We start from the raw sequence: 16,652 nt of genomic DNA on the forward strand, positions 1-16,652 counted from the left end.
TATTTGTTCAGTGAACCTGCGGATAATTACACTACACTAATGTGGGGTTAACCCTCTGTGTAGCTCTAGGACTTTTCACCAATGATGGCAATTAGCTCGATCTGCACGTGCCGCAATCTCCTCAGTCACTTACAGTATTATCGGGACTCCCAGCTGTTTCTGCACTGATTACAGGGGGCTATAAGCAGCAGATGTTCTCGAGGAGCCCGATGTGAGATGAAGGTGGCGCATCTGTGAACACTGGTAAATAAGAGGGGATCAGCAGGAACAAGGCAAGTAAGAGGTTAAACAGAGGAGGAAAGGCGTCTATGTACATCGCTGAAGGCTGAGGGCGGCGCTTAACCGAGGATTCCCGCTCATTGTCTGATCGCAGGATCCGTTTGGGGATTTGAACTTCCCGCTCTTCTTCCGCCGAGGATTATTAGCGGACATCACAATCCGGTCACACAGAGAACCGCGCAGAGTCCGGCCCTCCAGAGCCGCCATCACGGGATCGCCCTCCGGGAGGAGCAGCAGTCACTGATGTGGACAATCACCGGCCGCCATCCCCCGATACTCCGGGACGTGATAACCGCATGTAATCTCCACAGCGGAGTCAGGGGCCCGAGTATCAAGACATTCACTAATGAGGGACATTTCCTGTGACTATTCGAGGACTCCTCTCCCCACACAGGTCTGAGGCTTCATGTGATAACCCAGACATGGGCATCCTCAGTGTTTTGTGTTGAACCCCGGAATCAAGTGTGTATGGGCACCAACCTACAAACTGGTGGCGGCAGCCCGTGGTGCCTAACGTCAGTCCCATGTGAGCACGCAGAGATCAGCGGCGTCAGCTCTTGTGGCGACGGTGTGGGTGGCTCTTAGAAGAGCCTTTGGTGTTGTGGACAGAGATCGGCAGCAGCGCTCACTTGCTCTTGCTCGCCTTGCTGCTCTCGGTCTTCTTGGGCAGCAGCACGGCCTGGATGTTGGGCAGGACGCCCCCCTGGGCAATGGTCACCCCACCCAGCAGCCTGTTGAGCTCCTCGTCATTGCGCACCGCCAGCTGCAGGTGACGGGGGATGATGCGGGTCTTCTTGTTGTCCCGGGCAGCATTGCCGGCCAATTCCAGGATCTCAGCAGTCAGATACTCCAGCACAGCGGCCAGATACACCGGAGCGCCAGCGCCAACTCTCTCGGCATAATTGCCCTTGCGGAGAAGCCTGTGCACACGGCCGACTGGGAACTGGAGTCCTGCCCGGGATGAGCGGGTCTTGGCCTTAGCTCGGACCTTCCCTCCTTGTTTGCCGCGTCCAGACATGGTTGATAACAAACAATAAAGAATCTGGGCGAAATGAAGAACTAGCTGCGGCTGCTGTCGCTTTCATAATCGTCTGCCCCGCCCTCCTCTCCTGTCATTGGATGGATCTCAAGTTACCAATGGAAAACAGACTTGTGTAGCTACCAATCAGCTGCAGTGGGCGGAGCGATTGACGGTTCTGTTGGTCACATGACTTTGTCACCCAATAGCACGGCGATCTGACAACAGTGTCATTTGCATGGAGGGCCTATAAATATCGCCGCTCTGGGAGGCTTGGGATCATTATTCTTCTCTCTTTTGAGAACTTTGTTTTCGTTATGGCTGATCCCAAATCTGCGCCAGCGCCCAAGAAGGGCTCCAAGAAAGCCGTCACTAAGACTCAGAAGAAGGACGGCAAGAAACGTAGGAAGAGCAGAAAGGAGAGCTATGCCATCTACGTGTACAAGGTGCTGAAGCAGGTCCACCCCGACACCGGCATCTCCTCCAAGGCCATGGGCATCATGAACTCCTTCGTCAACGACATCTTCGAGCGCATCGCAGGGGAAGCCTCCCGCCTGGCTCACTACAACAAGCGCTCCACTATCACCTCCCGGGAGATTCAGACCGCCGTGCGCCTGCTGTTGCCTGGAGAGTTGGCCAAGCACGCCGTGTCCGAGGGCACCAAGGCCGTCACCAAGTACACCAGCGCCAAGTGATCTGCTCAGTCTGCTGCTCCGCCATCACCCCAAAGGCTCTTCTAAGAGCCACCACCCCATCTCCATCAGAGCTGTGGCTGCTCCTGTGTCCTTTCCCGTCTCCCCGAGTTGTCTGCTCCACCGCCTGGGTCTCTGCGTCTAGTGACGGGAAGTGACAGGTGAAGGAAGTAGGGATGATGAATGCTACCAAGGAGATTGTGAGAACCGAGGACCTTCTAAATAATAACCTGGTCACTTCTCCATAAGTTGCTCTGTGTTCAGGGACTACTCTTTAACCCCTTGCTCCACAGATCTTGATATTCTGGGGTCTCATTCATTTGGTATAACATGATTCGGTTTAGTTCATGATACACCATGATGACTAATAACACTTTCTAAGCCGGGATGCTTTGAGACTGAATTTTCTCCCCCATGCAGCACCAGACAGTGAGCTGACGATTTTCCTCTCTGCACTTAGTTCATGATTCTCGTGTTTTTCCTCAAATAACGAGACATTTGTAGTCGGTGCAGTTTTATCTAGAGATTATGCTGGAGTCTTCACTGTAAAGGGAAGCGGTGACGACATTTTAGAAGCAGCGGGAAATTCAAACCCCCTAACCGTCCTGTGTTCAGCCAATCCGCAGAGGGAGGGGAGGAGCTAATGTTCCCAATGGTTGACACGTTTGCAGTTCCCGCTTTTTCTGTTCTTTGTCTCCATATAACGCGCGGTCCCAGGACGGAGCGATGTCGGGGAATCTGCAGGTGTTGAGAGGTCGCTGGTCGCTTACATCCCATACAGGAGTCTGCAGCTGTTCCTGGTTAGAGAATGAATCCGCGTTAGGCAGATGCTGTGATGCCCCGTGTGTCTGACCTGCAGGCGATCACATCTCCCTTTCTCGTCATAATCAGTATTGTGGAGACAATATATTGGCTAGAGATGTATCCTACAAGAGACATTTCAGGGGAGACCAATTCTGCTCTTCTAAGCAGATCCCACCTGCAGCTCCAGGCAGGAGGTCTGTGATGGGAAATGTGCGATCATGTAGAGAAGATTGCCGAGAGCTCAGTGCACAATACATTACACTGTGATGTGAGGATCCTCTAGGTCAGACATGTCATGACATCATCTCCCATCACATCCTCCTCACAGATGTTTTTTAAATAATTACTGCAGGATATGGGGCGATATTGGCGGCTGGGATCAGTCAGGATCACTGCTGAGCTCTGATTTTCAGCCTTTTCTGTCATTATGTTAATAATTGTTTTTCCTAATTAATTGTAGCTGACAGCAGGTCCCTACTCTGCAGCAATGTGAGCTATGATGTGGTGGAAAAAAGAATCATTGCCAGGGGAAGAAGAAAACACAAATATAAGGACAATAGTGTCATAATTGCCCGAAGTAATGATGACTCCTATCATAGCACAAATGTCCCTAATGCGGGAATATAAGACCTGAATAAAGGCAGAGAGGGCTTAGCCCTGGGGTTAATATAAATGTAATATTCTCTATGAAAACCGGAGATCCTGTGATTACTGAGGACTGAGCCTTATATCAGGCAGTGTATCTACCGGTGTGAGATCCCCTGGGCGGCTGCCTGTAATATCTGTGGTTACAGTCTGTTCTGTCCTCCTGACATATACTGGGGCCGTGTCTGCTCCCCTCTATTTGTGCTGCCCATTTATCTATAGGCTGAATCTGGAATAATTCTCATCACAGGGGAAGAAGTGACATTATATTACAAGCTGGAAAGAAAAGGGAAACTGAACAATGAGCGGGAAATTCAAACTCTCCAACAGTTGTGTGCTCAGCCAAACAGCAGAGGAAGGGAGGAGCTCATGTGGATTCTGTAAGCCCCGCCCTGGGGCGCGTCATCTCTGCAGTTCTCTCTCTGGTCCGTCTCTCCTGTATATAAAGGAGGGGTCGTTCTGTTTTAGCATCAGTTACAGCTGACTACTTGGAAGATGTCTGGTCGCGGCAAAGGAGGAAAAGGTCTTGGGAAGGGCGGCGCTAAGCGGCACAGGAAGGTGCTCCGTGATAACATCCAGGGCATCACCAAGCCTGCCATCCGCCGTCTCGCTCGCAGAGGAGGCGTCAAGCGCATCTCCGGCCTCATCTATGAAGAGACTCGCGGGGTCCTGAAAGTCTTCCTGGAGAACGTGATCCGTGACGCCGTCACCTACACCGAGCACGCCAAGAGGAAGACCGTCACCGCTATGGACGTGGTGTACGCGCTCAAGCGCCAGGGCCGCACTCTCTACGGCTTCGGAGGTTAATTGTATTCTTTTCTGTGCTGATAACCCAAAGGCTCTTTTCAGAGCCACCCACATCTTCTACCTGAGAGGCTACGATTTCCTATTCCTGCATTCTGGTGCCTGTAAGTATACTAGTTGTCACAGCCTGGCATGTGTCTTGCACTTTCCTCCTTCCACACTGGAGCTGGCACCGCGGACTTGGGGTGATGTGGTTTATTCTCTTTGATCTATAATATACAGCTGCCAGGTTCTGGGGGCATACAGTATATCCGCACTGTGCAGCACAGACATCTCTGCACCACAGTACATACCTCGCTGTGATGTGGTCACTACAGAGCAGAAATCCAAGTTCTGCCGTGAGATGAACGTGATTCTGCTACAGGTCTTCCTGATCAGATCAGTGTGTGTGTCAGGAGGCAGCGAATACTCCCGGGGATTGTCGCTGGATAGATGCGCCTCCCCCAAAGGCTCCTATCAGAGCCGCACACATGTGTTCTACAATTCCTGATATTTGATGACTGCGGTGATGGAGTCTGGTCAGATCCTATTTCTCAGGATTGGTGTAAATCCAGTGAGGAGCGGTCACATCCTGTACCGGTAACTGCTCCCCCTTGTTAGTGGCGGCTCCCCGGTATGTCCAGCGCCTGCATCTCATCACTACCACCCTCCTCATTTACCATCTACATGTGGCCACTGATTGTGACCTCCTGACTGCTCCTAATAACATGGACTGGAGCTACAGCCGGCAGCGGTCTCCTGTGCTCGGGCTGATGGATGAAGCCGCTCCCTCCCCGCAGCCGGACATTAGCGGCTCGTTCCCCTCATGACGGGGAGGTTTCTGGTGTCTTATCCTATTTATCAGTAGTCGGAGCCAGAAGAGAGAACAGAGTCCGCACCCCGAATGTACAGCGCCGTCATCCGAGCCCGGCGGACCATAGCGAGGACTGGAGATGAGGCGGCTCCGGAGCCTGTGTATTTCTGAGTGCGGAGAGCGCCATCCCTCCAGAGGAGAAAAAGTCTCGCATACAAGAAAACTGCATAAATGTGGTTGGTGAGATAATGAGCAGCGGCCACCGTTCTGGGGATTGAGGGGTTAATACAATCTCACTTTACCACATGATCTGCAGGTATAATGGCCGCTTACTCCTGACAGTGATTGGGAAATGATGTCTCTTCCACAAGCAGAGAACAGTCACTGAAGGGTTAATGATCGAGGGCCGAGAGCACGACTGAGCGGGAGATTCAAATCATCAAACGGTTATAAAGCTCCGCCCACAGGAACCGACCAATCGATAGACGTGCTTCCTCCTCCGTTTAACTCCTTATTGCCCTTCTACCTGCTGCTCCTCATGTACACGTGTTCTCCCGGCAGCGCTCAGCACATCGGGCTCCTCCTGGTAGAACATGTGCGGATTGTATCATCCGATCTGTGCTAGATGCGGCCTCCTGTGATCAGTGCGGACCCCACACGGAGACGCCCAGATATAACGTTACCGGGTCTCCGTGTGGGGTCCGCTCCGATCACTGCTGGAAGTGGAGTTGAGACTGATCAGCCCTGGAGCTGCAGGCAATGTATACACACCCCGTACGGTGCTGCACATCCTCCATACCACCTACTGGGTGGTATACAGCACTACAAAGCCTACGTGTGCTGTATACTCCCCATCTAGTGCTGCAGACACAAATCCGAGAGCATCTGTTCTATATAAGCCTGAATCATGGAATGTTCCAGCTCAGTGCAAGATTCATTAAATCCTCCCAGACGGATGTCTGTCCAGCCTCTGTTTGAAGACTTCCATTGAAGGAGAACTCACCACCTCCAGTGGCAGCCTGTTCCACTTATTGATCATCCTCACTGTCAAAAAGTTCTCTTTAATATCTAATCCGTGTCTCCTCCCATTCAGAATCATCTACAGAATACCCCCATATAGTGCTGTAAACCCCAAATAGCTATTGTATGTATAGGCTCACATAGTGCTGGATACCCTCCATATAGTGACATGAGCATAAGGTAGTGCTGATACCTACATATTGCTGAATACTCTGCACAAAGTGCTGTGGGCCCTCCATATTGTTCTATATAACATCATATGTGGCTGTATACCCCCATATAGTGCTGTAAGCTGCCAAATACTGTTGTATACGGACACATTGTGCAGTATACCCTTCAAGTAGTATTATATACCTCCATATAGTGCTGATAATCCAACATATAGTATTTTATAGTTGAATATCCTGTATCCATACAGTGCTGTATACTCCCCATATATTCGTGCACACCCTCATGTATTGCTGTATACCCCATAGAGTGACATGTATGCTCCTGAAAGGGCTGAATAATCCATATATCGGATATTCTGGACTCCGAGCTCCTGATCTACAATCCCCACAACACTGCGCACCACAGAGATGAAGTTACTGCGGGATCTCGTCACTTCTCCTCACGTTTTCTGACCTCATTATTGCGGGTCAGGATGATTTCGGATTAGTGATGGGGAGCACTAAAATGCTCGGGTGCTCGTTGTTAAGGTCAAGCAAATTAGAATACTCGGGTACTCGGTCAGGACAACGAGCCCCATGTAAGTCTATGGGAGACCTGAGCATTTTTGCAGCGATTCCCCCCGGGGGTCCATTTAAGGTCTAAAAACATCTGAAAATGAAGGAAACACTGCTCAAATGACACGGGGACATAATGCGGATCGCTTCTGGAAGCATTCCTGACTCCTAGGTCACAGCTTCAAACAATGTTGTCAGAGTTTCATGCCATTGTTACCAGTGCACCAAAACGGATTTTGCTGGGATAAATTTTAAGGTACATCCTTTCCAGGTTAAAGACTAGGAAAGGATAAAATAGGCAAAAGGCAAAATAAATAACCCCAAGTCAAAATGTTCCTCCACCACTTGGTCTATGTTCAGACGCAGCGTTTTTGAAGCGTTTTGCAACTTTAACATTGCTTTCAATCAAAACTAATGCATTCACTTGGAAATGTCATTGTAACATTTAACAACCCTAGCTGGCCATGCGGTGTGTGACACATAAGCAGACACATCTTGTTTTATTTATGAAGGAGGGACTCGGTCACAGAGCCTATTTTTACAGGGGCCTCAGGCGGCATTAATCTACTTAAAGGGCCATTATTAAACAGTGGGTCTCCTAAATGGTTATTGTCTATGCAGTGACTGGATGGGCTACCAAGAATTACAACACACCCAATACCCCTTTCATGAGATGTCCAGGAGGGCCTCCATAAAAAATGTTGCATTGAATGCAAGGCCTGCCCTGCTACCAAGTCATGTGCACCCCAATAAGCCTTTGAACTCACATACTGGTTGGGCCCAGGACAATCCACTTCACATAGAATCAAAGAACATTATTACTTTCGTACTCCCATTCTGTTTTCTTATGGATTCACGGCAAGGCCTGCCCTGCTACCAAGTCATATGCACCCCAATAACTCCAATCCCCCCTTGGAATAAAATATAGAGGGCCTTTTAAAAAATGTCTCATTAAAAAAAGAACCGGATCTCCTAGACTTGTAATGCCCATACACTAAGTGTGTTGGCTGGCAAACATGTTGCCCTGTGGGTTACACCTCAACCTTTTCCATAACCAGTATTTTACGCCCAGCAAAACCACCCACCCTTGTTCGTGTGAGGACTCCTGGAGTGGACCCTCTGGGCCATGATTCCAACCCACCCTGGGCGAGCTGACCTGGTAAGGACCACCCAGGGATACAGGAAGCATCAGAACGCCCTGGGAAATAAAGTACCATGACTGCTGGAACCAGGTGGCAGGCTCGAAGGAGGCACAAGAGACAGTGTTTAGAAGGATGAAGTGGTGGATGATATAGTAACTGACCCAAGCTAGCAGGAGGACATGCAAAGTGAGGACAGCAGCATAGGGGGAGGGAGGCATAGCGCCCCAACAGCCAGGAAGAAGCAGTGTGGTTGCCGCAGACAGAAGGCCGGCGACTATCAACAGTAACACCAACATGATGGAAGTTGCCTGTCCATCTGTTAGGCCTTCTCAAGTCTAGTTGTTTTTTAATACTCTGCCCATAACCCCAAAAAAGGTCATTTGCACCACCTGCCATGCCAGCATCAGCAGGGGTAGCAAAACTACCAGCCTCACCACCACGAGCATGATCAGGACCATGGTTGGTAGCAAAGTCGGCAGTATTAAAGGTCAGGCATTCGCTCTTCTTGAGGGAGGATTGGGTGGCTCTGAAAAGAGCCTTTGTGTTGCAGTCAGGTGGGCAGGACAGATCTAAGCTCTCTCCCCACGGATCCGGCGGGCCAGCTGGATATCTTTGGGCATGATCAAATCAAAATCAAATCAAATTTATTATCGCCAAGTACATATTACATATATACAAGGAATTCTTTGTGGCAAAGAGGCAACATAATATATAACAACAGATACAACAAGTAACATCTAACAAGACAGATACAGTATATAGTCTACACATGACGATTTAATTGTTGAACAGAGAGTGGATAGAAGCTGTTCATATGGCGGTTGCTGCTGCATTTGGGGACTCTGAAGCGACGTCCTGAAGGGAGTAGTTGGAATGAGGAGTGTCCCGGGTGAGAGGGATCGGATGAAATTTTCAATGCGTGGGATCGAATACTCTTATCATAAAGATCCTGGATTTTAGGCAGGGGGGAACCTATAATTCTCTCTGCTGTTCTGAAAGTCCTTTGTAAGCGGAGTTTGTCATGCGCAGTGGCTCCCCCATACCAGACTATCAGAGAGGAACAAATCACAGATCTGATGACAGCATTAAAGAATAAGATCAGCAGATTCTTAGACAAACCATATCTTTTCAGCTGACGCAGGAAGAACATCCTCTGTTGTGCTTTCCTTATAACAGCATCCACGTTTTTCCCCCATTTAAGATCATGAGAGATGATAACACCAAGGAATTTGGTCTCTGTGACCCTAAGAACCACTTCGTCATGGATGTAGATTGGAAGTATCTCATGTTGATCTTTCCTAAAATCCACAACCATCTCAGCAGTTTTTTTAGTGTTGAGTACAAGATTATTGGCTTTACACCAGTCACATATTCTTTCCACCTCACTCCGATACAAGTCTTCAGCATTTCCCCTGATGAGACCAATCAGTGTCATATCATCGGCAAATTTCAAGATTTTTACTGAGTCTGCTGAAGAGATGCAATCATTCGTATAGAGAGAAAACAGTAACGGGGACAAAACACACCCCTGAGGTGCCCCGATGTTTGTGACCAAGGTGTCCGAAGTGAATGGTCCAACTTTTACACTCTGTATCCTGGCTGTCAGGAAGTTATAAATCCACAAGCATAAGTTAAGAGGGACTCCAAGAGCTACCATTTTCTTATGAAGTAAATTCGGATCAATGGTATTGAAAGCTGAGCTAAAGTCCATGAAAAGAATCCGGACATATGAGTGCAGTTCATCTGTATGATCCAAAATGTACTTCAGTGCCAGATTGACAGTGTCGTTTGCCGAATGATTCTCCTTATAGGCAAACTGAAGCGGGTCCCATAGCTTCTGCGTGAATTTACAAATAAAGTCAGGTTGATCCGTAAGAGAAAAGAGGAGGCTTATAAAGTAGGCGATATTACTGAATTCAAGAAACTTAGGAACTCGCTATCTAAAGAGATCAAGCTAGCCAAACACGAGTATGCAAAGATTCTGGAGGAAAGGTTCTCATCAAAAGATACTAGATCTGCATGGAGAGGATTAAGAGAGGTCACCAATTATAAAAGCCACCCCACTATAGTGAACCCCAGCAGAAGTCTGGCAGCAGAGTTAAATGAATTCTACTGCAGATTTGAGGCAAGCTCTACACACAGTGGCTATTCATCTCTAAGCTCCTCAGTCTGTTCATATAAAGATCATTCATTGTGCAACACCCAAGTAGTGATCTCCGAGGCAGAGGTGATACGCATCCTGAAGGGACTTAAGGTCAAAAAGGCACCTGGCCCTGATGGTGTATCTCCAATGTGTCTGAAAGTATGTGCTACCCAGCTTGCCCCTATACTGACAAATATATACAATGTGTCACTGAAAGAGTGCGTTGTACCTCAGTGTTGGAAAAATTCCACAATTATCCCTGTCCCCAAGAAAGTGGGATCCTCTGAGTTGAACGACTATAGACCAGTAGCACTCACATCTGTAGCTATGAAAGTCTTCGAAAGAATTATGATGTCCCACCTGATAAAATTCACGCAGAAGCTATGGGACCCGCTTCAGTTTGCCTATAAGGAGAATCGTTCGGCAAACGACACTGTCAATCTGGCACTGAAGTACATTTTGGATCATACAGATGAACGGCACTCATATGTCCGGATTCTTTTCATGGACTTTAGCTCAGCGTTCAATACCATTGATCCGAATTTACTTCATAAGAAAATGGTAGCTCTTGGAGTCCCTCTCAACTTATGCTTGTGGATTTATAACTTCCTGACAGCCAGGATACAGAGTGTAAAAGTTGGACCATTCACTTCGGACACCTTGGTCACAAACATCGGGGCACCTCAGGGGTGTGTTTTGTCCCCGTTACTGTTTTCTCTCTATACGAATGATTGCATCTCTTCAGCAGACTCAGTAAAAATCTTGAAATTTGCCGATGATATGACACTGATTGGTCTCATCAGGGGAAATGCTGAAGACTTGTATCGGAGTGAGGTGGAAAGAATATGTGACTGGTGTAAAGCCAATAATCTTGTACTCAACACTAAAAAAACTGCTGAGATGGTTGTGGATTTTAGGAAAGATCAACATGAGATACTTCCAATCTACATCCATGACGAAGTGGTTCTTAGGGTCACAGAGACCAAATTCCTTGGTGTTATCATTAGAGTTGAGCGAAATGGGTCGAAAAAATTCAAAAGTCGCCGACTTTTGGCAAAGTCGGGTTTCATGAAACGAAACCCGACCCTAGGATGAGGTCGGCCACGAGGTCGGCGACTTACGCGCCAAAGTCGCGTTTCAAAAGTTTGTTTTGCGCTCTTTTTCAGCCAATCAGGATCCACGGACACTGTGGGCAACGTGATGACATAGGCACGGGTCACCACCATCTTTCAGAAGGGCATGCAAGTGATTGGCTTGCTTTGGTGGGCGTCACAGGGGGTATAAAAGGGCGTACACGCCGACCGCCATCTTACTTCTGCCGATCTTAGTATAGGGAGAGGTTGCTGCTGATTCTGTAGGGAGAGCGTTAGGCAGGGAAGAAGACAAAAAAACTGCTTCTGCTGCTAGCGATTTGGCCTGCACAACAAACAAGTCGCTGTGTGTGCAGTGCAAGGGGAGGCTATATTGTGGTGTATCAGTGGTGTTGGTTGTTGGGCTGCCTTTTAAGGCTTCCTGACACGCTGGCATTGCTGTTTACCCACTGCTCCGCAAACTGCTTTTTTAAAAGCAATCCAATCTCCCTTATCCTCTAGTCACTTTTGTCACAGCTGTGCCATCGAGCGTGTCACATAGCGCTCAGATATCAGTGGGCCTCACACAATCCACAAGTGTGCAGTGTCCAAAAGTGTACGCAGAGATTCAAAATCTCCATTATCCTCTCGTCACTTTGGTCACAGGCAGCTGTGCCATCGAGCGTGTCACATAGCGCTCAGATATCAGTGGGCCTCACACAATCCACAAGTGTGCAGTGTCCAAAAGTGTGCGCAGAGATTCAAAATCTCCATTATCCTCTCGTCACTTTGGTCACAGGCAGCTGTGCCATCGAGCGTGTCACATAGCGCTCAGATATCAGTGTGCCTCACACAATCCACAAGTGTGCAGTGTCCAAAAGTGTGCGCAGAGATTCAAAATCTCCATTATCCTCTCGTCACTTTGGTCACAGGCAGCTGTGCCATCGAGCGTGTCACATAGCGCTCAGATATCAGTGTGCCTCACACAATCCACAAGTGTGCAGTGTCCAAAAGTGTGCGCAGAGATTCAAAATCTCCATTATCCTCTCGTCACTTTGGTCACAGGCAGCTGTGCCATCGAGCGTGTCACATAGCGCTCAGATATCAGTGGGCCTCACACAATCCACAAGTGTGCAGTGTCCAAAAGTGTGCGCAGAGATTCAAAATCTCCATTATCCTCTCGTCACTTTGGTCACAGGCAGCTGTGCCATCGAGCGTGTCACATAGCGCTCAGATATCAGTGTGCCTCACACAATCCACAAGTGTGCAGTGTCCAAAAGTGTGCGCAGAGATTCAAAATCTCCATTATCCTCTCGTCACTTTGGTCACAGGCAGCTGTGTCATCGAGCGTGTCACATAGCGCTCAGATATCAGTGTGCCTCACACAATCCACAAGTGTGCAGTGTCCAAAAGTGTGCGCAGAGATTCAAAATCTCCATTATCCTCTCGTCACTTTGGTCACAGGCAGCTGTGCCATCGAGCGTGTCACATAGCGCTCAGATATCAGTGGGCCTCACACAATCCACAAGTGTGCAGTGTCCAAAAGTGTGCGCAGAGATTCAAAATCTCCATTATCCTCTCGTCACTTTGGTCACAGGCAGCTGTGCCATCGAGCGTGTCACATAGCGCTCAGATATCAGTGGGCCTCACACAATCCACAAGTGTCCAGTGTCCAAAAGTGTACGCAGAGATTCAAAATCTCCATTATCCTCTCGTCACTTTGGTCACAGGCAGCTGTGCCATCGAGCCTGTCACATAGCGCTCAGATATCAGTGTGCCTCACACAATCCACAAGTGTCCAGTGTCCAAAAGTGTACGCAGAGATTCAAAATCTCCATTATCTCTCGTCACTTTGGTCACAGGCAGCTGTTGCATCGAGCGTGTAACATAGCGCTCAGATATCAGTGGGCCTCACACAATCCACAAGTGTCCACTGTCCACAAGTGTGTGCAGAAATTCTAAAACTCCTCTGTCCTATAGACACCTTGTACCTTGTTTTACATTACTATATAGTTTGTTGGATTTTGTCTACATTTCTACCAAAAATGAGGAAGGCTGGTGGAAGAGGCCGTGGAATTGGGCGGGGGTTGGCAGCTGGTAATGATGGTGTTGGTGGTGGATCTGATGGTAGTGGCAAGAGCAAAATAGGACCGAATGCAGGAGGTGCTGACCCTGCGTCATCGTCTGGCTACAAAAGGCCTCGAACGCTTAGTTTTCTAGGAGTTGACAAACCGCTTTTAAAGGCAGAGCATCAGGAAAAAGTTTTGTCTTACATTGCTGACTCAGCCTCCAGCTCTATCGCCTCCTCTTCTTCAGTTGTAAAAAGTAAAAGCACTGAGTCGTCATTGGAGGCTCATGTTCATGAACCACACCTTTCCTTGTGTCCTTCACCCCAACCAAGATTGAAGGATGACGCAGGCCATACTACTGATTACTCCATGGAGCTGTTTTCACATACCATGCCTGGATTATCAAGTCAAATGGTGAATTACCCAGGCCAAGATGAATCTGACATGGAGTGCACTGATGCACAGCCGCTGATGGATGATTCTGCTGGTACATTCACTCAGAGCACTACATTGTCCTCGCAGTGTACAGAGCCAGATTTTGACCCTGATGAGACTCAGGTGCCCCTTCCCGCACACTATACCACCATACACGGTGACACAGAGAAAGGTGCACATGACATAGAAGAGGAGGTGATGGATGACCCAGTTGTTGACCCAGATTGGCATCCATTGGGGGAAGAGGGTGCTGCTTCCAATAGCTCAGATAAGGAGCATCCACAGCAGACATCGACATCGCAACAGCTGTTATCTGGCAGGCCCGGAGCACTCCAAAGACAGGTTCCAAACATCAAAAGAGTTGCTGGACAGCTTGTCCAGAGGGTCAAAAGATCACAGCGTGCTAGGCCGCAAAATGTCTGCCAAAGTAGGAAGAGTGCAGTGTGGCACTTTTTTGAACAAAATCCTCATGATCAGGCCAAGGTTATCTGTAAGAAGTGCGCAAAGACCTTTAGCCGAGGGAAAAATCTGAAAAATCTGAATACCAGTTGCATGCTTAGACATTTAACCAGCATGCACTTGCAAGCGTGGACGCAACACCAAACCTCAAGTGCCACATGTGCAACTGATCACAACGAAGTTAGTCAGCAACGCTACATTGTTTCCCCCACTGTAAGCCCACCGGTTAGCACAGCAGCAAATGTTGAGGTGTCGTTGCAAGGCCACAGCAGTCAGGGAATCCCACTGTTATATCAACGAAAGACTGATTCTAGGCCATCAGAAAGAACACCAACTCCATCACCATCATCAACCCTCTCTCAGTCCGCCCTGTCCACCGCTACTTCCACCATATGCAGCTCTCAAGTCCAGCTCACCCTCCCAGACACTATGAGTAGGTCAAGAAAGTACTCAGTCTCTCATCCGCGTACACTGGGTTTGAACGCCCACATTGCCAAACTAATCTCGTTTGAGATGATGCCCTTACGGTTGGTGGAAAGCACAGCTTTCCGCGAACTCATGGCCTATGCAGTACCACGCTATGACCTACCCAGTCGCCACTTCTTCTCTCGCAAAGCCATCCCAGCCCTCCACCATCATGTGAAAGACCGCATTGTCCATGCACTCAAGCAGTCAGTGAGCGGAAAGGTGCACCTCACAACTGATGCATGGTCCAGTCGGCATGGCCAGGGCCGTTACGTGTCCATCACTGCGCACTGGGTTAATGTGGTGGATGCAGGGTCCACAGGGGACAGCGGTGGTGGGACAGTGCTGCCTAGCCCACGGTATAGGAAACAGTTGGCTGTAGGCGTTTGACCCTCCTCCTCCTCCTCCTCCAGAAGCGAAAGCTCGTCCACAGAGCGCAGTCGTACGAGCACTCCATCTGCAGCTGCCACTGTTGCACACGATGTGTCCCCCTATCGAGCAGCTAGTGGAAAGCGTCAGCAGGCTGTGTTGCAGATGATGTGTTTGGGCGACAGACACACCGCCGAGGTGCTGGCCGAGTACTTGAAGCGACAAACTGAGTCATGGCTGAGCAGTGTACATCTTGAGGCAGGCAAGGTAGTTAGTGATAACGGCCGTAATTTTGTGGCAGCCATAGCCCTTTCAAAACTCAGCCACATACCTTGCTTGGCTCACACCTTGAACCTGGTGGTGCAGTGCTTCCTCAAAAATTATCCGGAGTTAACAGCCCTGCTCCAGAAGGTGCGAAGACTGTGCGCGCACATCCGCCGGTCGCCTGTACACTCCGTTCGTATGCAGAAGCTGCAGCGATTGCTCCACCTTCCCAACCACCGCCTCATTATCGACATTGCAACAAGGTGGAACTCCACCCTGCACATGGTGGAGCGGCTGTGCGAGCAGAGGCAGGCCATAATGCATTTGTGGGAGGATACACGGCCAGGCACTTTGAGAGCAGACATGGAGTTGACAGGCGTGCAGTGGTCGAAGCTGAAAGACCTTTGTAAAGTCCTTCAGTGTTTTGAGGAATGCACACGGCTGGTAAGCGCAGACGACGCCATCCTAAGCATGAGCATCCCACTTATGCGTCTACTCATGCAAACTTTGACGCACCTTAAGGAGCAGGCGTCTGCAGCCAATGTTGATGAGGAGGAAGAGGAGGAGGGAATCCTTGATGACATTCAGCCATTGTCTGCTCAGGGACCTCTCCTGGACGAGGTGGAGGAAGAAGAGGAGGAGGATGATGGGGATGATTACTTAGGGGACGAGGATGCATCTCGTGGGGCAAGTGAAAATGTTGGCGTGGCAAGGTCTGGTACAGGGTTTGTGCGTGACTGGAGGGATGTGGATTTGCCAGAAAGTGCTCCTCCACCCAGCACTCGCAGTGCATCATTGACACCGGGAACATTGGCCCACATGTCAGATTATGCCTTGCGGATCCTAAAAAGGGACCCCCGCATTGCCAAAATGATGAACGATGACGACTACTGGTTGGCCAGCATCCTGGATCCACGCTATAAAGGCAAATTACAAAACATCATGCCACAGGAGAACCTTGACCTAATATTGGCTAATAAACAAGCAACTCTGGTAAATCGGTTGCTTGAGGCATTCCCAGCACACAGCAGCGGTGATGGTTCTCACAAGAGCCGTACGGGCCGGGGGCAGCTTGGCAGAGGTGTTCGTGGTGCACACAGCAGAAGTGGCGTTGGAGACAGGGGTTTCATGACAATGTTGTGGACTGATTTTTCAAATACCGCTCACACAACTGGTAATACTGCATCGATGGAAAGTGACAGGAGACAGCAGTTGTCAACTATGGTTACAAACTACTTTTCCTCCCATATCGATGTTCTCCCACACAGGTCATTCCCCTTTGACTATTGGGCCGCTAAACTGGACACCTGGCCTGAATTGGCCCAATATGCCTTACAGGAGCTCGCTTGCCCAGCTGCAAGTGTGCTATCGGAAAGAGTCTTCAGTGCAGCTGGATCAATCCTGACAGAAAAAAGGACCCGTCTGTCAACCCAAAATGTGGATGATCTAACCTTCA

General features: G+C 49.1%; 2 protein-coding genes across 2 annotated transcripts; one reads left to right on the forward strand and one right to left on the reverse strand.

Moving 5' to 3' along the window:
• Positions 1 to 852: 852 nt before the first annotated feature.
• LOC141057180 (histone H2A type 1-like) lies at positions 853 to 1,345 on the reverse strand. Its single transcript, XM_073553718.1, has one exon. It carries the CDS (start codon positions 1,295 to 1,297, stop codon positions 905 to 907), a length of 393 nt encoding a protein of 130 aa, XP_073409819.1. The 5' UTR covers positions 1,298 to 1,345; the 3' UTR covers positions 853 to 904.
• Positions 1,346 to 1,575: 230 nt separating this feature from the next.
• LOC141057181 (histone H2B 1.1-like) lies at positions 1,576 to 4,294 on the forward strand. Its single transcript, XM_073553719.1, has one exon. The coding sequence runs from the start codon at positions 1,615 to 1,617 to the stop codon at positions 1,990 to 1,992; it is 378 nt and encodes a 125-aa protein (XP_073409820.1). The 5' UTR covers positions 1,576 to 1,614; the 3' UTR covers positions 1,993 to 4,294.
• The last annotated feature ends 12,358 nt before the right edge of the window (positions 4,295 to 16,652 follow it).

The sequence above is a fragment of the Dendrobates tinctorius genome, unplaced genomic scaffold (assembly GCF_039654945.1).
Source record: "Dendrobates tinctorius isolate UK_male_01 unplaced genomic scaffold, ASM3965494v1 ptg000202l, whole genome shotgun sequence".
NCBI classification, from domain to species: domain Eukaryota; kingdom Metazoa; phylum Chordata; class Amphibia; order Anura; family Dendrobatidae; genus Dendrobates; species Dendrobates tinctorius.

Excerpts from the sequence above, each read along its gene's own strand:
- LOC141057181 (XM_073553719.1), top strand. The coding sequence starts at position 1,615 with ATGGCTGATCCCAAATCTGCGCCAGCGCCCAAGAAGGGCTCCAAGAAA.
- LOC141057180 (XM_073553718.1), bottom strand. The coding sequence starts at position 1,297 with ATGTCTGGACGCGGCAAACAAGGAGGGAAGGTCCGAGCTAAGGCCAAG.